This window comes from Suricata suricatta, chromosome 11 (genome assembly GCF_006229205.1).
Source record: "Suricata suricatta isolate VVHF042 chromosome 11, meerkat_22Aug2017_6uvM2_HiC, whole genome shotgun sequence".
Taxonomy (NCBI): Eukaryota; Metazoa; Chordata; class Mammalia; order Carnivora; family Herpestidae; genus Suricata; species Suricata suricatta.
Genome location: NC_043710.1, coordinates 57,488,261 through 57,511,456, shown reverse-complemented (window position 1 = coordinate 57,511,456; position 23,196 = coordinate 57,488,261). Strand labels below are relative to the sequence as shown.

At 38.0% G+C, this 23,196-nt stretch overlaps 2 protein-coding genes across 3 annotated transcripts in view; one reads left to right on the top strand and one right to left on the bottom strand.

The window, feature by feature from the left end:
• GVQW3 (GVQW motif containing 3) overlaps positions 1-489 on the bottom strand; it is a 9,277-nt gene extending 8,788 nt beyond the window's left edge. For both annotated transcript variants that reach the window (XR_003900241.1, XR_003900243.1), the window contains exon 1: positions 382-489. The gene's annotated coding sequence lies outside the window, so the exon portion shown is untranslated. The remainder of the gene's footprint in view (positions 1-381) is intronic.
• A 12,196-nt stretch (positions 490-12,685) lies between these two features.
• THAP12 (THAP domain containing 12) overlaps positions 12,686-23,196 on the top strand; it is an 11,219-nt gene continuing 708 nt past the window's right edge. Inside the window, exons 1-4 of the mRNA XM_029915636.1 lie at positions 12,686-13,122; positions 16,918-17,025; positions 21,331-21,367; positions 22,913-23,194. Of these exons, the coding sequence (XP_029771496.1) occupies positions 13,108-13,122; positions 16,918-17,025; positions 21,331-21,367; positions 22,913-23,194 (442 nt within the window). The 5' untranslated portion in view covers positions 12,686-13,107. The remainder of the gene's footprint in view (positions 13,123-16,917; positions 17,026-21,330; positions 21,368-22,912; positions 23,195-23,196) is intronic.

Below are 23,196 nucleotides of genomic sequence, written 5' to 3'. Positions count from 1 at the left end.
AGGTAAGCGGCGGGCGCGGAGCCGGCAGCCGGGGCCCTCCTCCGCGGTGCGCACTGCCAACCGCCGGCTCCGGGGCTGCGTGGGGAGTGGGCCACGGCCATCGATCCCCGCCTCGGTCCGAGGTGGGGGACGGGCCTGGAGCAGCCGGCCGGCGGGCGCACGGGGACATCGGAGCACGTGCGCCAGCGGGGGCTCGGCGCCGAGGGCACCACCCGAGCGGCACGCAGGCGGGGGGAGCTGGGTTCTCGCCCTGGTTAGCTTGCCGGTGACCTCCGACAGGTCCCTTTCCTCTCTAGGCTTTAGTTTTCTCAGCTGTCAAAAGAGGGACTTAGATTCTACGGTTGTGGTCACCCCCGGGCCCTTCCCTCTTCTTGCCATTACCTTGGAACAGTGTTTTCTTTTTAGAGTCCGGTCACCTTCTTTGATCTGTTCAGGTCACAATTACTTCCTCCGTCGGATGTGTTTATGGTTCAAATTCTGGCTCTGACCGTTACTCATTGTCTCACTTGGTTAATAATGGGGATAACGGAGGGTAGGGTGGGGAGATACGCCTGTGGGCGTGGGAATTGGTATTGAAACGTCTTCCTTGAATTAACCCACACACCCTGACTTCTCTTTAAAGAGTGATAGAGTTGGGACTTTGAAAGTCGAAAGAGTTTTCCTTGGTCTCTCTCGTTGATTCGTTCGTTTCAAACCAGTACTGTGTGCCGAGCACTAGTGTTAGGTGCTGGAAATTCAGATGTGAATGAGACAGTGTCGCTCCCTGCAGAAAGCTCACAGTCTGTTAAGGAGACCGAGAAGAAGGCGATTATAATTCAGCGCCCTATTTATTAGCTCCACAAATATTTATTGAAGGCCTACTATGTGCTAGGCATTCCTCTGAGCACTGGGAGTATACAGATGAACAAATGAAAGTCCCTGCTCTCATGAAGTTTACATTTTAGCAGGAAAATAGACAAATATGTAAATACAGTACGTTATATGGTGATAAATACTATGAAGAAAAGGCAAAAGTTGGGGGGTGGGAGAAAAGAGTAGCAGGGGAGATACAATTGCTATTTTAAATACAGTCATCAAAGAAGGTGAATTTGAGCAAAGATAAGTAGGTGAGCAGGCCAAACCATGGAGGTATCTAGGGGAAGAGCATTCCAGTCTGTGGAAAGGTACATGCGAAGTTAAGGCATGCATGTTACAGGTACAGCTGGAAGTCCCTCGACAGTAGAGGTGGTTTAAGGAAGGAGGGAGAGGGGGGGAAAAGGAGACCAGAAAATTGTATGTGTTTGTACAGTAGGGGCAAATTGTGTAGGACATTGTAGACCATGTAAACCACTATGGCATTTATTCTGAGACAGGAAGTCATCCGAGGATTTAGAGCAGAAAGACTATACTTTAAACAGGATGGCTGGCTACTTGTTAAACAGGTTGTAGGGAAGCAAAGGTGAGAGCCGAAGACCAGCTAAAGACAATTACAGTAATCCAGGTTAGTAGAGGAGGAGGTGGTAAGCTGTTGCATTTGAGATACATTTTGAAGCTGACGCCAACAGGATTTGTTAAATGGTTTAGATGTAGGTTGTAAGAGAAAAAAGGAAAGTCAAGAATGACTCTTTTTCTTAACCTAACCCGAGCGTTTACTGAGCTGTGGAAGACTGGGAGGAGCAGTTTCGGTGGAGGCATATTAGAAGTTGGTTTGGGACATGTGAAGTTTGAGAAACTTGATGTGCAGGAATAGATGTTTTTCTTCATACTGTATCCAGAAATGAACTCAGAATGGCCCATATTTAGATTGGTAACCTAAATATTTAAGAGCTAAAACCATAAAAAGATAGGATGGAATTTAGCGACTTTCAGACTAGAGATTGTAAATGTGGGTTGTTTTGAGTTTCTAGAAGGTATTTAAAGCCTTGCTGTGGGGTAAGTAAAGGAGTGGGTCTGAAGATTGAGCCTTGGGGCATTCCTGGTATTTAAAGGTCAGGGAGGTGAGGAAGAGCTAGTTCAAAAGAGTGAGGAATAGCTGTTGGGTTTTATGGGAGTGGAGCCAAGGAGCATCTGAATCTGACTGGGCCTTACCCCATTAAGTATTATCTTCCTGTTACGCAAATTTTAGCCCAAGGCATTACTGAGAGTATCTTTCATTTGCATTAAGAGGGCACCACTAGTTGATTCTGAACCATAGATCATTGGTATCTGTATACTGTAGAGAATGCTCTTTTCATTACACTCCTTAGAGGGGAGTACGGCCCGTAGTGGTGTCCAGTGTCAAATTTGGAAGGAGTTTTTAGATCGAGGGCCATCGGTCCCCTTTTAGAATCTAACATAAAGACAGTACTTGAGAAAAGACGTAGACACAATTTTGCATTCCACTATCAAGGTGTTTGGGGACCCTTTAGGGGCCCTGTGCATTCCTGGCAGGTGGGTCTTTGTTACAACACCTCCAGTGACTTCTCCGCTTTGTGAAAGGACACTTAAAGATTTTGTAAACCTTTGGCTTTTGTTTCTTCCTTGTATTGAGTGGAAATAAGCCTCCCTGTCATTTAGGCTTTAGAGATACTAGTTTTGTTCCCAGGGTCACACTGAGCAACTCTGTGCCCTTTTCTGTGTCAGAGCCCTTTAAATGTTTTAAGACCAAATTTTAACTTTTTTTTAACTCTTAAAACATTTTTATTGAGATATAACTCACATACTACCCATTTTAAATGTATATTAAGTATACTCTTAATATACATTATACATTTTAATGTATATTATATATTCAGTATATATTACATTGTTAATTTTTAAACATTTGATAAAATATATAACATAAAGTTTGCCATTTTAACCATTTTAAGTGTATAATTCAGTGACATTAATTATATTCAGTGTTGTGCAATTACTATTTCCAAAGCTTTTTCATTACTTTAAGCAAAAACTGAAACCATTAAGTAATAACTCCCTTCCTCCCCCTGCACACCATTCACCCCATTTTCAGTCTCCGTGAATTTGTGTGTTCTGTGTATTTCATGTAAATGAAATCATATAATTTCTGGCTTCTTTTAGTTAGCATAATGTTATCAAAATCCTAACTTTTTATCCAAACCAAATCTTCCCATACTAAGGATTTCAAATTTTTCTGTATTTGACAGTTTCTTCTTTACTAAGCCCAGAGTTAATTATAATAAATGAATGGTTTTCAGAGGTGTGTATTAAATTATTAACCGTAATGGAGCGGCTGGGTGACTCAGTTGGTTAAGCTTCCTTTTTCGGCTCAGGCCATGATCTCACGGTTTGTGAGTTCGGACACCCCCCCCCCACCCCGCCTCCGTGCTGACAGCTCAAAGCCTGGAACCTGCTTCGGATTCTGTGTGTCCCTTTCTGTCCCTCCCTTGCTCGTGTTCTCTCTCTCTCTCTCTCTCTCTCTCTCTCTCAGAAATAAAACAAAACATTAAAAATTTTTTTTTGATGTTTAAATTACTGACAGTATTTTTAGGGTTGTTTATAATTGGGGTTTTTTTTCTATAAATGAGTCATAGGGAAAGTTGATAAAAGGTGACATTGCCAACCTGTCTATTCTTGAAAAGTTAATGTTGTTAACTAACTCTAAAGAGAAATATATTTAATGCTATTAAATAGTACATTTCCTGTTTATTATTTTTCTCATTTTGTTATTTTTATTTTATTATTATTTTTTAAAGATTTTATTTTAAGTAGTCTCTATACCCAACATGGGGTTCCAACTCAAAACCCTGAGATCAAGAGTCACATGTTCCACTGACTGACCAAGCCAGGTGCCCCATTCCCCATTTGTTATAGTTATAAATTCCATGGACACTTTTATAAACAGCTATTTGAAGTAATTTAAAATTCAAAAGTGTAGCATTGCCTGGGTGGCTCAGTTGGTTGAGTGTCCAACTTCGGCTCCGGTCATGATCTGACAGTTCGTGGGTTCGAGCCCTGCTTCGGGCTCTGTCTGACAGCTCTCTCTCTGCCCCTCCCCTGCTCATTATCTGTCTCTCTCTTTCAATAATAAATAAATGTTAAAGGGGTTTTTTTTAATATTCAAAAATGTAGTTTAAAAAGGAAGCACAATAGGGAATTTCAAAATATAGTACCTTTTATTGGTTTAGAAAAAGTGGCATTAATGTGCTTTTTATTTTTTATTATAATTTTAGTGTGTTTGAATAGTTGTCATACACTGTTAAACATTAGTTTCAGGTGTACAACCTTGTGATTTGACAAGTCACTGCATTATGTTGTGGTCGCCACAACTGTAGCTACCATCTGTCACCCTGCAGTGCTGTTATAATACCATTGACTATATTTCCTATGCTGTACTTTTGATTCTCATTGCTTAGTCATTCATTTTTCTTTTTAACTATAAAATAATTGAATCAACTCACCTTAGAAATCATAGGTTATTTAAAAATTAAAGTTAAAATTTATTTATCAAAAACGTTTTTTTAACGTTTAATTATTTTGAGAGAAAGACAGCATGAGCAGAGGAGGGACAGAGAGAAACACACACAGAATCCAAAACAGGCTCCAGGCTCTGAGCTGTCAGCACAGAGCCCAATAACGGGGCTCAAACCCACTAACCGTGAGATCATGACCTGAGCTGAAATTGGACGGTTAATCGACTGAGCCACCCAGGCTCCCCTAAAGTTAAAATTTTTAAGAACTGCCTAAATCTGGGTTATCCTGGGATGGCTTGATTAATGCCAAGGCTTGGCAGGAACCTGGGGGCAACTCATAGTGGAGCTCATCTCCAGACCAGGTGAAGGTACAAGTAGAGCTAATGAATGGCTTCTGTTACAGTGAGCTGAGCAATTGAAGCCCTCTTTTTCCTTCTCAGGCAATTTGCTGTAACTCAACTCACCCCTAAGGTGATGAGGCCTTCCAAGTTATTTTTTTGGCAATTTAATCAAAGTTAATTGAGAGTTGATGTACTCTGCCTTGTAAAATGTGGAACAGTGGTTTATTTTTTGGGCACTCTTGAAGACCTTTTCAAGGAATCCACAAAGTAAAAACTATTTCATAACAACACTGATGTAATTTGCCTTTTTCTTGCTCATTCTTCAGGAGTGCGCAGTGGGGTTTGTGAGGGGCTACATAACATAGTAACGGCATTGCTCAATAAGTTGTATGTTGTATTTTCTAAATATGATTATATAGATGCCAGTGTTTGTAGACCTTTTCTTGGAAATGAGTGAGATAAGCCTGCCACATTAAGGGAAACAATTGACATTCAAGCAGAAATTAGAATTTTGGAAAATTTATATGCACCACCTTGAGCTTGACAACTCAAACTTTTCTCTTGAGATCAGTGATGACATTGACAAATGTGATTTTAAAATAAATTGTATAATGATGGTTTACATAACTCATTGAACTGATATTTTCCAAATTGACCAATTTGTGATTTTACAAAGACATGCAAAGGTAAGTTTTATTCAAAGTGTAAGATACACCAAGATGGATTTCAATGTGATAGAGTGAGAAAGCTCATTGGTCTGGTTTCAGATTCCACATTGCAACTCATCTTTAAGAAACTGCCACTTGTGGAGTTTTGGCGTAGTATCAAAGAACATCCACAGTAATGTGGGTAAGGGAGGAATATTTTAATTGCCTTTTTTACCTGCATAGCAGTGTGAGGCCAGATTTTTTTCAAATACTTCAACCAAAACCACATGTGACAACAGGTTAAGCTAGACATTAAGATTTGCAGAGATGGAAAATAATGCCATTCTTTTCGCTAAATGTTTTTGGTTTTGGAAATGCAGTTGTTTTTCTTCTTTTTTTAAGTTTATTTATTTATTTTAAGAGAGAGCATGAGTGGGGGGTGGAGGAAAGAGAATCCCAAGTAGAGCCTGATGCTTGGCTTGAACTTAAGAACCACAAGATCATGACCTGAGCTGAAACCAAGTGTTGGCCACTCAACTGAACATATTTATTTGAAATATGTTTTTGGATTTTTTGGAAATGCTGCATTAGTAGGAGACTACCAAAGGGAAAAATAAAAGAAAAAACAAAAAGGCTGAATAGTTCTGAAAGGGTAATTAAGGTGAGGATGGAAAGTGACCATTGGATTTGGCAGGGCGGAAGTCATTCATAATCTTGAGCAGTTTTCAGTGGGAAAGTAATAAAGCAGAAGCCTCCTTGGAATTGATTGGGGAAAGAATGTGATATAAGAAAGTGGATACAGTGAAAATGGGCTCTAGTTTTGCTATGTAGAGGATCCAGGTTAAGGGAATTGTTTAGATAGGAGATAATAGGATGTGTTTATACTCATGGTAATGTAGTAGGATAAATACAGGATGTTGAGAGACCATATACAGAGAGGAAGAGGAGTCGTCCCTATTTGTGTTTGTAGACATGCTCATATGTATACCTGAATCAGAAAAAGTGTCCTTCAAGAAATGATGTTTAAGCTAAGATCCGAAAGCAGATCTTTGCATTGGCTTTCCTTAGCCAGAGAAGTGAAAAAAGACAAATAAACAGGATAGGGAACAACCCTAGGATAGAAGTAATCACAGTGCATTCATGGAACTGATGTAAGGCATGTAAGGGGGCAAGAGTAGAAGAGTGATTTGATATGAAGATTGGAAGGTAGACAAGGTCCAGATTGTTCAGGGTCTTATGACAGGTAAGGAATTGTTTCTTCATCCTAAGAGTCATGAGAAGCCACTAAAGGATCTTAAGCAGGAAAGACATTCTGAAATTGGCTCTTTAAAACATTTGCTCTGCAGGGTTGCCTGGAGCTCAGTTGGTTAAGTGTCTCTCTCTCTTTTTTTACTGTTTATTATTTAGTTTTGAGACAGAGAGAGAAAGACAGACAGAGTGTGAGCAGGGGAGGGGGAGAGGGAGACACAGAATCTGAAGCAGGTTCCAGGCTCTGAGCTGTCAGTACGGAGCCTGACGCAGAGCTTGAACCCACAAACCATGAAATCATGACCTGAGCCAAAGTCGGATGCTTAACTGGTTGAGCCACACAGGCACCTCAGGTGTCTGACTCTTGATTTCAGTTCAAGTCATGATCTTACTGTTTATGAATTCAAACCCCGTATCTGGGTCTGTGCTGACAGTGTGGAGTCTGGTTGGGATTCTCTCTCTCTCCCTCTCTGCCCTTCTCCCACTCATGCTCTCTCTCAAAATAAAATTTTTCAAAGAAAACCCAAAAAACCCAAAACTTTAAAACATTTACTCTTCTCATGGAGAAAGGGTTAGGTAGAAAAAGACAAAAGACCAGTTTGGAAGTTGGATGGATTTGGAAGAGTCACTCCACGTGCTAAGGGAAAAGGCTAGAGTCTGGAGACATGGCACAGAACAATGACAGGGAGATCTAGGGAAGGGGAGACAGTGGTAAATTTGAGAGATAATTATATATGTGCCTACAGGCATCTAAGAGAGAGAGTGTGTGTGTGTGTGTATGTGTGTATGTATACACAAACATATTACATGTGTATATGTAAAAAGAATTGTAGTCACAAAAATCTTTAATCGTTTAATTGGTGTGGAACATATATACACAGATGATCACCAAATCATGAGTGTATGGCTTGTTGGGTTTTCAGAGTGACATGTCCATGAAACTTTCACCCAGATCTAAAAAGGAAAAAAAATAATATTACTATTATCCCAAATTCCCTCTCCTCTAAGGCCCTCTCAGTCATTATCCCATTCTCCCTAGTCAGAGTCACTGTCTGACTTGACACAATTAGATTAGTTGGTTACTAAGAATAAGGGACAAAGTGAAGGAATTTTTTTTTTTATATATAACACATATAGGAAAGAGTATAATTTTAGTAGACTGGAACTTGATGGATTTTTTTAATGTTTATTTATTTTTGAGAGAAAGGTAGACAGAGGATCCCAAGCAGGTGCTACACTAACAACGCAGCCCTGATCTGGGGCTCAGACTCACAGACTATGAGATCATGACCTGAGTTGAAATCAATATTCGGTAGCTTAACCAACAGAGCCACCCAGATGCCCCAGAATTTGGTGACTTTGAAAAAAAAATTTTTTTTTATTAATGGTTTTTATTTATTTTTGAGAGACAGACATAGTGCGAGCAGGGGAGGGTCAGAGAGAGGGGCAGACACAGAATCTGTAGCAGGTTCCAGGCTCTGAGCTAGCTGTCAGCACAGAGCCAGATGCAGGGCTGGAACCCACAAACCGTGAGATCATGTCCTGAGCCTAAGCTTAATGGACTGAGCCACTCAGGCGCCCCTTGATGGATTCTTATAAAGTGAATACCCAGGTAATGTTTGAGATATAGAACATATTTCTACCCAAAGAAGCCCATGGAGCTCCAGTGCCTGAAGTTTTTATTGGGATCTTGTCACAGAGACATTCTCTGCCTAGCATATACTAAAATTCTAGACTCCCAGAAGGAAGGCAGATGTTCAGTATGAATCATACCGTTTGCATAGTGTAACCACAATGAGCCACCTTATCAGTTAGGGAAAGTTTATGTCAGTTTAGGGAACTAGTTGTTAGCCATTCCAGGCATGAGCTGAAAGGCCATTCTTAGAGGCAGGCCTTTATGAGGATAGCAGTCTTGGGCCTGCTATATTAAGTTTTTCCTGGCATAATCTCCATATGTGAGTTTTGCCTATTTTTTTTAATGGAATCTGATTTCTTTTTTTTTTAATTTATTTATTTATTTAAGTAATCTCTATACCCAACATGGGGCTCAAACTCAAAAGAGTCACATCTCTTCCAGCTGAGCCAGCCACGCACCCCAAGTTTTGTTTATTCTTGAACTTCATATAAAAGGAATCACAGCATGTACTCTTGGCTAATTTGGTCATCATATTATGTTTGTGAGATCTAGCTAGTTCTTTCATTCTCATTGTTAAATAATAGTATTCCGTATATAATAAGTTTACCACAGTTTATGCTCTTTACTGTTGACAGGTAAAGTTTTTTCACTTTCTTACCAATATTTGGTATTATCTCTTTTGCATCATAGTCATTCTTGCAGATATGCAGTAATATTTTAATGGTTTTTGTTCCTATTTCCCTGATGAGTTGGAGCTCTTTTTTTTCCCATGTACATTTTTTCATGTGTATTAGGCATCTGGATAACCAATTTTTTAAATGTTTGTTTATTTTGAGAGAGAGGGAGAGAGAGAAGCAAGAAAGGAGGAAGGAGCAGAGAGAAAAGACAGAATCCTAAGCAGGCATCGTGCTATCAGCTCAGAGCCTGATACAGGAGTTGAACCTACAAACTGAGAGATCACAACCTGAGCCAAAATCCTGAGTCAGTCACTTAAGCACCTGAGCCACCCAGGCACCCCCATCTGGATAACCTTTTTATTTTAAGTTACTTGTCCAAGTCTCTTGCCCATTTTTATATTGGGTTGTCAAATTTATTTGCAGGACTTCTAAAGACATATTTTGGATATGAGTCTATTGTTGGATATATGTATTATAAATATCTTCTTCCATTTTGTAGATTGCCATTTCACTCTTAAATGACTTCTTTTAATGAAGAAAAGTTATTAACTTTAGAGTAGACAAATTAGGGATACCTAGGTGGCTCAGTCGGTTAAGCGTCCGACTCTGGCTTAGGTCATGATCTCACTGTTATCAGTTTGAGCCTTGCATTGGGCTCTGTGCCGACAGCTTGGAGCCTGGAGCCTGCCTTGGATTTTGTGTCTTCCTCTCTGCCCCTCCCTTGTTTGTGCTCTCTCTGAAAAACAAACAAACAAACAAACATTTAAAAAATAACAAAGTAGCCAGATTAATTCATCTTTTGCTTTAGAGTTTGTGCTTTCTGTTGCCATCTTTAAATTATCTTTGTCTATGCCAAGTAATGGAGATAGTCTCCTGTGTTATCTTTGAGAAGCTTATTGTTTTACTTTACATAGTTAGATCTCCAGGCCACTTGGTATTTCTTTTTGTGTATATGATTTAGAAGTAGGGGTCAGATTAATTTTTTTTCATATGGTTATCGAATTTATTCAGCACTATTAAATTTTTTTTAAGTTTGTTTTGAGACAGAGAGAGATAGAACAAGAGAATCCCAAGCAGACTCTTGTGTTGTCAGCATAAAACCTGATGTGGGGCTGGATCTCACAGACAGATCATGATGTCAGCCGAAATCAAAGTGTTGGACACTTAACCGACTGAGTCATCCAGGCGCCCCGACTCAATGCTGTTTACTGGAAAAAAACAAAAAAACAACTTTTGTCTTCGCTGCTGTGCAGTGCTACCATTGTCTTAAGTGGCCGTAGCTCTCCATTTTGCTTCATTGTTTTAGCCTTGTACCAATACCACACTGTCTTAGTAAGCTTTATAGTAAGTCTTAATATCTGATAGTGTAAGTCTTTCAACTTTTTTTCTCATGATTATCTTAGCTATTCTTGGTCCTTTGAATTTCTGTATAAAAAGTTTTAGAATTGTCATTTCTCTCTCACACATGTGCGCACACACAGACACACATACACACAAAGAGACATGCACAAAAAAACTTGTTGGGATTTTGTATTTAATCAGTAAATCTATTTAGGGAAATTTGATATATTTAGAATTCAGTGTACTAATCCATGAATTTATCATTTATTTAAGTTACTTAAAAATATATTTTCAGTTAGGGGTGCATAGGTGTCTCATCAGTTAAATGTCCCACTTTTGGTTTTGGCTCACATCGTGATCTCATGGTTCGTGAGTTCAAGTCCTGCATCGGGCTCTGTGCTGACAGCTCAGAGCCTGCTTGGGATTCATTCTCTCTCTCTCTCTCTCTCTCTCTTTCTCTCTCTCTCTCTCTCTCTCCCTCTCTCCCTCTCTCTCTCTCCCTCTCCCTCTCTCTCTCTCTCTCCCCCTCCTGCCTCTTCCCCACCCCACCTCCCCATGCCCATTCTCTCTCTCTCCCAAAATAAATACTTTAAAAAATTGTTTTTTCAGTTAGAGGCCTTGCCTTGCACATCTTTCACTAGATTTACTTCTTGGTATTTGATGTGAAAGACATAGATGTAGTTAACTGGGCTTTCTGCCCAGTCCATTCTTGATTGAATCTGAGTGCTTGTGTTATAGGAAAGATGTCTCCACCTAGGTAAGAGATCATATGGACAGTAGTATTCTGTAAGGAAGGTCTTCAGAGATGTAAGAACTAAAAAGTAGCTGTAACAATATGGCAAATTATTTTATAGTAAGATAGTTTTTATACTAAATACTTGGATGTTAAAAAATGAAAGTTTAGGAAATCATATTGCGCAACTGTGTAAAAATATGATTAAAATATGGACGTCTTCTGGAGAGACGGGCACCCTCCTACACTGTTGGTGGGAATGTAAACTGGTGCAGCCGCTCTGGAAAACAGTGTGGAGGTTCCTCAAAAAACTATCCATAGAACTCCCTTATGACCCAGCAATAGCACTGCTAGGGATTTACCCAAGGGATACAGAAGTGGTGATGCATAGGAGCACATGTACCCCAATGTTCATAGCGGCACTGTCAACAATAGCCGAATCATGGAAAGAGCCTAAATGTCCATCACCTGATGAGTGGATCAAGAAGATGTGGTGTGTATATACACACACACACACACAATGGAGTACTACATGGCGATGAGAAAGAATGAAATATGGCCCTTTGCAGGAAAGTGGATGGACCTCGAGGGTGTCATGCTAAATGAAATAAGTCAGGCAGAGAAGGACAGATACCATATGTTTGCACTCATAGGTCTAACAGGAGAACAGGAGAAACCTAATGGAGGACTGGGGGAGGGGAAGAGGGAAAGAGAGTTGGGGAGAGAGGGATGCAAAACTTGAGAGACTATTGAATACTGAAAACGAACTGAGGGCTGAAGGCGGGAAGAGGTGGAGGTGATGGAGGAGGGCACTTGTGGGGAAGAGCACTGGGTGTTGTATGGAAACTCATTTGACAACAAACTGCTTAAAAAATTTAAAATAAAAAAATGTAAAAAAAATGGACATCTTAGGCATAATTACTGTGTAGTAATACTTGGTTGAGTGAAATGCTATACTATTAAGGTGTGGTTTTATTTTCAGTTAGATAATCAACATTTCACCATGGTTTTACATATTGAGAGTGGAGGGAATTAAGTGTCAAGAGTGTGAGTGTGTGGAGGTGTGAACTGTAATATTAAGACATAATATACTATGATGTGATTCTAAAATGATTGTGTTTTCAGATTTGTGACTATTTGTGACAGAATTTTTATTCCTAGAAACTTGAGGAATAAAAGAAAGAAAAATCTAGTTGTAATCTTTAGCAATTACTTCACATTTCTGTGCCTTGATTTCTTCATCTGCATAAGAGGGTAATGTACCCCATTTGGAAAGGACATAGAACAGTGTCTGGCTCACAGTAAGTGCTTAATATGCATCATCGTTGTTGTTATTATTGGTTTTTTTCCTGCAGATATGTAAGTACCAAGAGGGCATGGATTTGGTCTTGTTCACTGTCTTCAGCACCTTCTGGGTACTAGATTGTGTATGAACAATCCCTGCAGTCATGGAGCTTACAGTCTAGTCTGTACATATTGTGGATGATAAATTATATTCATAATAAGGCAAATGAACACAGGTCTCCTGCTCTTGTAAGCAACTATAGAACATCTATTAACTGATTTTTTGCAATGACATTGTTGTTTCATAACCTTATTTAAATTGAAATCCTGAGGGAGTGTTAGGCTGTTGATTTGATGGGTATACAACTTTTTGCTTTAACTACTGATAATTGCTTCCTCTCTGGTGCTAGGATGTTCTGAGAATTGAAGGACTCAGATTTAAATTCTAGTTTTGCTGCTGATTTTGTACATGACTCTGAGCAAGTTATTTCTTAACCTTGTCTATAATTGAATGTATTAAATGATTTCTAAGGTTTCTTCCAGCTCTCATTTTGTTATCAATCAACTTCCCCAAATTATGTTATGTTCTGCAGGTAGAGAAGAGCAGGAACCCGTTGTCCATAATATTTTTTTTGCCTTATAACGGAATATTGAAATTTAAACGGTGAACTCATCTTTCATAATTGTATTTTGGTTTTATTTATAGATGCCAGAAGTGGGTGGAGAATTGTAGGAGAGCAGACTTAGAAGATAAAACACCTGATCAACTCAATAAACATTATCGATTATGTGCCAAACACTTTGAGACCTCCATGATCTGCAGAACTGTAAGTAATAGAAGTGCTTGAATTTTTTTGTTTTCTTTCTTTCTTGTTCACTCAGTATCTGTTTGGAAATGTAAATCTTTATCTATTAATGTTGGAATGTATCCTTACATCCCACTGCTTTTTTTTTTTTTAAAGATGAACACAGATTTGGAGCTGAATAGTATCTATTTTGTTCTTTAAAACCTGGTATTTTTTTTCACTCCTCTGTTTTTGTTTTTTTATTTATTTTTTATTCTTTTTAAACTTTTATTTATTTTTAAGAGACAGAAAGACACAAAGCATGAATGGGGAAGGGCAGAGAGAGGGCTACACAGTATCCAAAGCAGGCTCCAGGCTCGGAGCTGGTAGCACAAGAGCCTGATGCAGAGCTCGAACCCATGGACCGTAAGATCATGACCTGAGCTGAAGTCAGACACTTAACCAACTGAGCCACCCAGGCACCCAAACCTCTCTGTTTTTTGATGCCCCATTACTACTCAACAGAAGATTGCCGTTTTACATTTCTTATGCTGCCTTCAGAAAATTTCATTTTTTTATTTTTAATTTTTAAAGAAAATTTTAGATGATTATACAAGTGTTTGTTTAAGGTAAAGTTTGTGTTTTTATTTGGAGCAGCTTTTCCAGAGCTTTTTTTATGAGTGAAATGTTCATCAAGAAATGGAGCTCTTTCTTTTTATGTACTGTTAGAACCAACCCTTAATTTTTATGTGCAAGTTAACAACAAGAAGCAAATTGTGTCATTAATGTGAAAATAATTTCTTTAAATAATTTGTAATATCATATCAAACCTGGATCTCTCAGCCTTATTTCTATTAACTATGTGAATTTGGCCAAGTCACTTTCCCTTTCTGGGTCCTGAATTCTCATGAGATTAAACCAGATAATTTCTGAAATCTAAGATTTTTAACCCTCTGTGATTCTGTTATTGCTATGACTTATAAGAGACACAAATAGGGCAGATTTGCTTGAAATGAAGCAGATTTGGAACACTTTAAAAACTAGTTAGGGAGAAAGTTTTGTTAAATAATATTTAGGTATAACTAATGTATCATCTCAGATATTGAGATAAACATAAACTTGATTTGAAGATACACTATATATTGTTATGCAGCAATTTATTTTGATATTTTTTTCAGATACATTTTGCAGAGGCATCAGAAAACTAAAGAATGATTGGGTTATTTTATTTCTCAAAATTAATTGAAGCAGATACTTGTGAAGTCATTGGGAGGTGAGCCAATTCCGGTTCAACAGTTTAATCACAAATATTTGAGGGATATTTTTGCCTTGTTTTGTTAAGAGGGTAATAATGATCAACCAAAATAAGGGATTTTATATGTTTAAAAGGCAAACTAGTTGTATGTTCTTGACATTAAGTAAAAATATCCCAAATTATTATTTTAAATACACAAGCCATAGGCATTTTTATTTTAGTAATAAATATTGTCTCTTAATTACATAATTCCAATAAGATTGATGTGAGAAATGTAAAATTATAGTTCACTAATATTCTTGTTTAGTCAGAGCATAGGACAGAAAGATGAGCTATTTTCACTTTTTAAATTTCCACAAGAATATATATTAAATACAAATGCATTAATATATATTAATACAAATGCAAGAAAATGTTCTTTCTACACATGATATCTATATCTAAATGTTTGAGAGTTTTGACTTCATTAATTTGGCATTGAAGGTCTCTTCAGTAAACTTTAATGGCTAGTTCAGCCGAAGCCAATACTATCCTTGATACTAGAGTAAGATCACTGCTTTATGCTCAAACCTTAATTCAGCAGTTGAAGATTAAAACTTGATACTGAGTTAAAACTGTCATGCACAGAAATTGAATATATAGGTCTTTTTGACATGCATACTTATAAATAATTTCTAAAAGGTAACATGTTTTTAATTCATGTTCTGCTTTTTGGTCAGGAATTTGCTTTGTAGCAAATTGATGTGAATTTAAGAAATTCATTAGTATTTTATTCCTCCTCATTTAATAATTGGTAAGATATTGAGAGTTGACTGTGTATGTGTCTGTTGTGACATGTTTGCTAAGTGGGAAAGATGAGATATTTGGGGTGTAGTATAGTTTTTGCTCCCTTCAGCAGTTGTGTCGCTGATCAATCTCGGATTCAAACTTGCTAATAGACTCAGGATAATTGGCCCAGCACTAGAAGCTGAGTGGCATTAAGAAATAGATTTTCTTTGTGTTTTCTATGAGGCATAGGGTTGATCTAGAAAAATGAGTCTGAATAGAAATACTTTCCATGTGTGTTTAACAATTCTTTAGATAAAACTTGAGATAGTGTGTTCCCTTTAGTTATATGTTTTTTCTTCATATACTCCTGATCTTCCTTCCATGGGCGAAAAAATATAGAAAGGAGTTGTTATTTTTGTTTGGCATATACTTTGAACATGCTTTAATAGTCAACTTTGAAATAATTGCTGCTCCCAAGAAAGCTTTATATTTTTTTAATGTTTCTTAAAATTTATCTTGAAAGAGAGAGGTGAGGGAGTGGGTGGGGGAAGGCAGGGAGAGAGAGAATCAGTCCCAACAGGCTCTGCACTGTCAGCACAGAGCCTGACCCAGGCCTCGAACTCATGAACTCTGAGATCATGACCTGAGCCGAAATCAAGAGTTGGATGCTCAAGTGACTGAGCTACCCAGGTGCCTTCAAGAAAGCTTTTTAAAAAGAAGAGTACTTTGTCTTTATTAGTACAGATCTATGAAGAAATTAAAAGGCACTATTTCTTTGACTAGCTAGGGTGAACATACGCAGGTATTCATCTATTACTCTTCCTGCTAATAAAATTCTTGTCCCTTGGCCTCTGGGTTGGCTGCTGAAGACTGTAAACATCTAGGTATGCATCAAGCTTCTAGCCAGGTTGGATTAGATTAACAGGAAATAGGATAGAGAATGGTCATCCTTCAGTGATAAGACCATTGGAATTAGGGATTTGGAAATACCTAGTTTAGTGTTTGCAAAAATATGATTATGTATATCATGGTATGAATGAATTCAGGCGGCATATGAATCACTTTTTATTTTAGGAGTTTCACAATATATGTTAAAAATATAACTCATCAAAATCATTATTTTATAGTTTTTATTGCCTAAGGAAATGCTAACCTAAAAAGTGGATTATGTAACAGTGCAGATGATGGTATGCAAGTGTCATCATTGGTATATGGATAATTTCAATTTGGGAAATATGGTCTAGTTCAACACTAAAAATTTATTCAGAAGAGGAAACTGAGGTCCAAAAAGGGAAAGTATTTGGCCAGGATCTCACAGTGAATAACAGGTAGAATTTAGACTCATTCCTAGGTCTCCTGGGGCCCATTCCATTGTACCTCGATACTTCTCAGTAATCGTAGCGAAAGTGTATAGAAGCATGGGAAAGTAGGGAATAATTATTAAGAACATACAAAGGGATAGATTGAGAAACTCCTGTGCCTGCTGTAGGTTCAGTGGGCTCATGGACGAGCAGGACAGGTGAAGGAGCTGGGAGGGTGAATTGGAACTATATGTGCAGAATGCAAATATATTTTATTTTTTATGCTTACTGTGAACTCCGTTCCTTAATTTAAAATAGTAAGATTGCCAGAAGGGCAAATGCAAAAAGAGTTAGAAATAATAGTTGATCTGGACTGACATCATCATTCTGCAAGTCTCTCCACTTTAGAGCTGGAGTTGAAGGAGTGCTGGGGAAGTCATTAACAAAGCGTTTTCTTTATGTGTAATACATGCTTCAGGACTGTCTCTGAATTAACACATTTTTCTTTTTCAGAGTCCTTATAGGACAGTTCTTCGAGATAATGCAATACCAACAATATTTGATCTTACCAGTCATTTGAACAATCCACATAGTAGACACAGAAAACGAATAAAAGAATTGGTATGTCAATGTGCTTTTGGCTTTCCCACCCCCCATCATACTGTGAAACCAAATATAGATGCATTCATGTTAAAATTGAACCCAAGTTATGCTCTGTTTCCAAAGGTAACATGGGAAATAAGTGCTCTGGTTATTATTGAAGAAGCATGGATGTAACATGATTAGTATTTAAATTGGAAAATCTTTCTCAAATTTAGCCAGTTGATACTTATTGACTTGGGCCAAAGTGTGCTGTTAATTATAGGCCACTAGCACATTCCCTTCCTGGGAACAAAACAAAACAAAACACAACCTTTCCTTTTGTAGTGAGAAGAGTGGAACTGAAGGATATTTCCAGAATTCAGCACAAAGGGATAAAGAAAGGGAAAGTATAAAGCTAAGACATGGGCAATTTTACCTAGAGATAATGGTTCTGTCACTATTAAGTACTGACAGGGTTAGAAAAAACTTTTAAATCTCTGTATATGGCATCATTTACACATGTTTTCACATTTCTTCGATGCCCTTTAGTTCTAATAATTGAAACCTGTGGTTTTTTGTTAACATTTGGTGAAAACATTAAATTACTTAGGACTCCTCAATTCGTGACTTTCTGTCACCGTTGCCACCAGCAAGACCCCTATTTTGTTTATTATTTTTCCTCTATTACTTTCTGTTGTTCCCATTTCCATTTTCTCCCCCTCCTTTTGGTGTCCCTGTTAGTGTATTTAATGTTTGTCATTTCAGTACACCTACTGTACTTTCTTAAGACAACATTTGTCTCATTTTCCTCATTGTTCTTTGTTTACCTTTCATATTTGATCTTTGATCCATTTGGTGTTTGTATATATGGTGTTCAGTAGAGATCTAATTTTATTTTTCTCCTTATAGAGAACCAGTTTTCTCAACATGGTCTGTTAATCTGTCCTTTCCTTCACTAGTGTAAGGTGCCACTCCTGTCACATACCAAGTTTCCAAATATGCAAAGCTGTTTCTTAACTCTTCTTTTTCAAAATTGTCTTAGCTACTTGTGGACCTTTATTCCTCCATACGAATTTGAGAATTCTTTTGTCTGCTTCTCCTAGAAACTGCATTGGGATTTCCAACATAAATGCTTTGGATTAACATTGTTACAATATTAATTAATCCCATCCATAAACAGAAAAAAAAGCCTCCAAGTAGCAGCAATCAGTGACCAGACTAAATACTAGTTCTTTGAAAACACTACTAACATACTTTAAGGAGTGCAGAAAGTCAAAAATTCGGAAAAAATTCAGGGTTTTTGCTGTAGTTTTGAGAAGAGAACAATGTGTACATTCCTTAAATTACTGCCTAAATACAGTATTGTTTTTGTTGGTATAGATTGTATATTCCAGATGAGATTGTTTCCAGCAATTTTGAAGACTGTTTTTGGCTAATTCCTAGTCTAGTCTATGGAGTTTTCTGTGAAGTTGATTTTATCATCTTCAGATAAGGACAAATTTGCTTATTCTAATCCTCATAGTTCTAGTTTTTTCTGTTGCCTGTGTTATTGTTTTGTTAGGATCCCTAGAAGTGCCGTGTTGAACAGCCCCAGTAATGTCACAGATGGTATGCTTGCCTTCTTGCATTAAGGATACCGTGTGTTGTTGATACTGTTAGATAGGGGTTTGTTTGTTTGTTTGTTTATTTGAGAAAGTGTGTGAGTGCAGGAGAAGGGCAGAGAGAGAATCTTAAGCATCTCTTTGCTCAACATGGAACCTAACACAGGGCTCAATCCCATGACCTAACCCCAAATCAAGAGTCTAACACTCGACCAGCTGAGCCTCCCAGGTGCCCCTGATATTGTCGGATAGTTTTTATCAAGTTAAGGAAATTCCTTTCATTCCCTTTTGGTCCTCGTATTCAGAATTTTTATAAAAACTTGTTGAATTTACCAAAAGCTTGAACTGCATCTACTGAGTAGAATAGTTCAGGTTTTTTTTTAATGCAGTGAATGGTGGATTTTCTGATTTGATCCATCTTTGCATTCCTGTGATGAACCCTAATTGATTGCAGTACATCTCTCTTCGTTTGTTTGATTTAGTTGGTTAATATTTTACTTAGGATTTTGCATGTATAAGTGGTGTCCTGTAATTTTCTTTTCATGTACTCCTCTTACCAGTTACAATATCAAGGTTCTTTTAACCTTAAAATTAGTTGGATAGCTTTCCTTTTCTCTCAGATTTTCTGGGAAAACTTGTATAAGGTGTATACTCTGCCTTGAAAGTTAAACCATAACACCATCAGATTGCTTGCCACCGGTAGGTGAAGGAATATTTTGTTTGCCATTTTGATTTATTTATTGGTTTTCTCTTGTATTTCGTTTGTTTTAAAGAGTTTATGCATTGCATATAGGATTTTGGAGTGCTTGTGTTTTTCTGATCCTAAGATTATTTTTTAAAAAAATTTTAATGTATATTTTTGAGAGAGAGAGGGAGGGAGAGAGAACAAGTGGGTGAGGGGCAGAGAGAGGGAGACACAGAATCCAAGGCGGGCTCCAGGCTCTGAGCTGTCAGCACAGAGCCCGATGCAAGGCTCAAACCCATGAACTGAAATCATGACCTGAGCCACTCAGGTGCCCTGATCCTAAGATTATTTTAATAGTCTTTCCAAAGAAATCGTAGTGTTATCAATGATTGTTGCATTGTGAGCTGTTTGGTTTAGTCTTGATTTGAGAGATTTAATTTTTGGCTCTTTTTCTGGCTTCTTGAATGGTTAGCTCATATATATTCACAGTTGTAGATGTTTAAGTATGTTTTAGCTGTATCTCACAATTATAGACATGTAGTGCTTTCATTGATTAGCCAGGAGTGTTTTGTAAATTCCCCTGTTATTTTAACATAGGGTTATTTTTGTTTTTAGTTTCCAGGCATGGGTTTATTTTTTAAAACCATTTTGTAGTTTTTATTTTGTAATATTAAGTTATTAATAATGCATAGAGGATATATGTAGTCCGTGTGATATTGATTCTTGTTTTCGCATTTGTTACTGCTGTTGAAGTCTGATGCTAACCTGATTCTTGTTACTTTTTAGATGGTCTGCTTTTCTCCCTCAAAGTCTTTATTAGTATTTTTTCATTATATTTGACAGTTTAAATTTTGCTCATCTGTGTCTAGATGGTTTAGTTATCCAGACTCCCATCTTTAAGTTCTAAGAAATCCTGTTTTTATTTCTTCATACATTTATTTCCCTCTATTTATTTGTTTTTCTGGGATGTCGCATAGATGAATGCTGACACACCACAGTAGTCTTCCAGTCAGCTTTCTTCTTCTTAGTACTACGTGCCTGGAGTGAGGAGTCAGCCACTTCCCATCCTCCAGCTACCATTACCCTGTACTCTGCCCTTTGGAAACCTCAGATACCCTAACGCAGACATCCTCTTACCATCTGCCATCCTTGTAACTGTAGATCATGGGATAAGGAGGGAATGCTCTAGATTGGCTAGCTTGCTGACATTTCTTGCTATCAGTATCATGTTCCCATGCTGCCCAGCCGGTACTCTTCTGACTTCAGCTGTCGCTGGTAGTGCTGCTTTCCTGCTCGGGAACAGTATTGGGGTGGCATATGGTTTAAGCATCACAGTGAGTTAGAGGGAGAGAAAAGGACACAACTGTAAAGTTCTTGCTCAGTCTAACCCTGTATGTGCTACTTGGCCCTCTATGCTGTATGCATCCATTTCTCTTCCATAGTGGCACTGTTACTTTCTGCTTCCCATGGAATTCTCATAGCTTTTGTGTTAGGTTCTGGGATCCAGCAACTCTCTCTTATATGGCCTCCCCCAGGAATAGATTGGAGGGGACATGATTTGTGATCCCTTGGATTTGACACCAAGTGCTATCCTATACTTCCATGCCTTTTACTAGCTAGCAATAAAACCCAAAGTTATGATGATTTAGGTATAAAGTTAAATGATGTATTCTTACTCCTCTAGTATTTCTTCAAATTTATTTATTTTGAGAAAGAGAGAAAGGGGAGGGGGGAGAGAAAGAGTCTGTGCTGTCAGCACGGAGCTGACACACGAACCAGAAGAGCATGACTTGAGCCAAAATCAAGAGCAGGATGCTTAATGGAGTGAACCACCCATGTGCCCCGTCTTCTCTAATTTTTTTATTACGAGCTTGGAATCACTAGTAAATTATTGTTCTGATTTTTCTGTCATCTCTATGTTTGAAGAATGTATTCATTATAAGGAATTTATTCTTTCTAAGGAATTGAATTTGAATCACAAATTTTACTTATGAGTCTACAGTGATGTACTAGAGTTCAGTTTTCTTAAAGGTGTTTGTTTTTCTTTTTTCTTGTCAGAGTGAAGATGAAATCAGGACACTGAAACAGAAAAAAAGTAAGTGATAGTGTTAATGACTCAACTTCTGAATGCCTTTTAAAAAGGCCTAGACCTGGTAAGGACAAATAAATATGTTTTATGTCCAAAACCTGCCGTGAGAATGATGTAAGAGTGTGGTAGGCATTTTCCTGTGGTCTGGAATTGTCTGTGAGACAAGGCTTAGTTTCTTGATTGAGTGCTACTGTCCCATGTACTTGGTCTTCTTCCCACTAGTGCTGTGCTCTGTGTGTGATGGCGCGGCAGGCACACAGAGTGTCCCTGTGTAGGGAAGGAAAGGCAGCAGTAGGGACAAGAGCAGAATCTTTGTCCACCCGATGTGTGGTGCATAGTAGGTTCTTGATAAATGTTTAAGGAAGAACTGCTTTGGGGACATTTAGCCTAGTAGAGAGTAGGAGTCACAATAGCTTTTCTGCAGGTACTGATGTCTAACCTGTGTCACCAAAGGATGAGGACTAGAAGTTGTTTTTGTTTTTGTTTTGTTGTTAACTCTTATTCCTCCTCCTCAGTCTCCTCCTACTACTGTGCCATTATTAATACTGTTTTTATTAACATAATTCTTTATATTAAGTCTTTGTTTTAAGTGCTTTACTTAGTTCATTTAATTCTCACAGTAGTCCTGAGGGAGTCCAGCAAAGGAAGGAGGTGTATTCTGTGCAGAAGTAGAGTAGCTTGAAACAGGGTGCCTGATTTGGGGAATTATACTCACTTTGTTGGAGCTTTTCACATCCAGTGATGATTAGAAAATGAACCTGGAGGGGACCACAGGGTCTAGGACTTGCAAGGTTGTGTATATGACTGTGGGCAGGACACTACCTTAGAGCCTCAATTTATCAATCCACATACAAAGAGATTAGGCTAATACTTCTAGTGTCTAATATTAGTCCTAAAAATTGCATCAATATACCTTATGTTATATTGGCTCATATACCTCTCATCTCCCACATTAAAATGTAGCTTAATGATTTCATAGAAATTACATTAGCATGGACCTTGTAGCCAGACAGGTTTGGATTTGAATTTCACCTTCATCCTTTTAACTACATATGTGACCTTGGACAGTTATTTACTTTCCTCATTTGTTAAATGGGATTGATAGCACCTGCCTATAGAGGGAGTCATGTGATACATAAAAATGCCAACACAGTGCTTCGATACATATTCATTCTCTTCCTCTTTTTCCTGAGGGCATGGACTGTTACTGGTCTAGACCTGTTTTATGTGATGTGCCTTGTTAAGTTTATAAGAAATCATTCCTCTCTTATAACATTTAAGTGTAGGATTAAAATCTCTGTAGACAGTTTTTGTCTCCGCTAGAGTATGTCTTATACCTTACATACACCTTATTTATACCTTATACCTTGTATATATCTTATCTTCTTATATAGGATACTTCTGTGTCCTAGTCTGTGGTCCAATAGGTACCTTGTGAATGTTGAATGGATGAGTTCCTGAATTTAAATATTTAACCAGTGAGAAACATAATTTGTTTGTTTGTACGGTTCCTCATGAGCCTGTTTATAAAATTGATTCTTTGTTTTCCAGTTGATGAAACTTCTGAACAGGAACAAAAACATAAGGAAATCAACAACAGCAATGCTCAGAACGCCAGCGCAGAAGAAGGGGGTGAAGAACAGGATGAAGACATTTTACCTTTGACCCTTGAAGAGAAAGAAAACAAAGAATACTTAAAATCTTTATTTGAAATTTTGATTCTTATGGGAAAACAAAACATCCCTCTGGATGGGCATGAAACTGATGGGCTCCCAGAGGGACTCTTTACTCCTGATAACTTCCAAGCACTGCTGGAGTGCCGGATCAATTCTGGC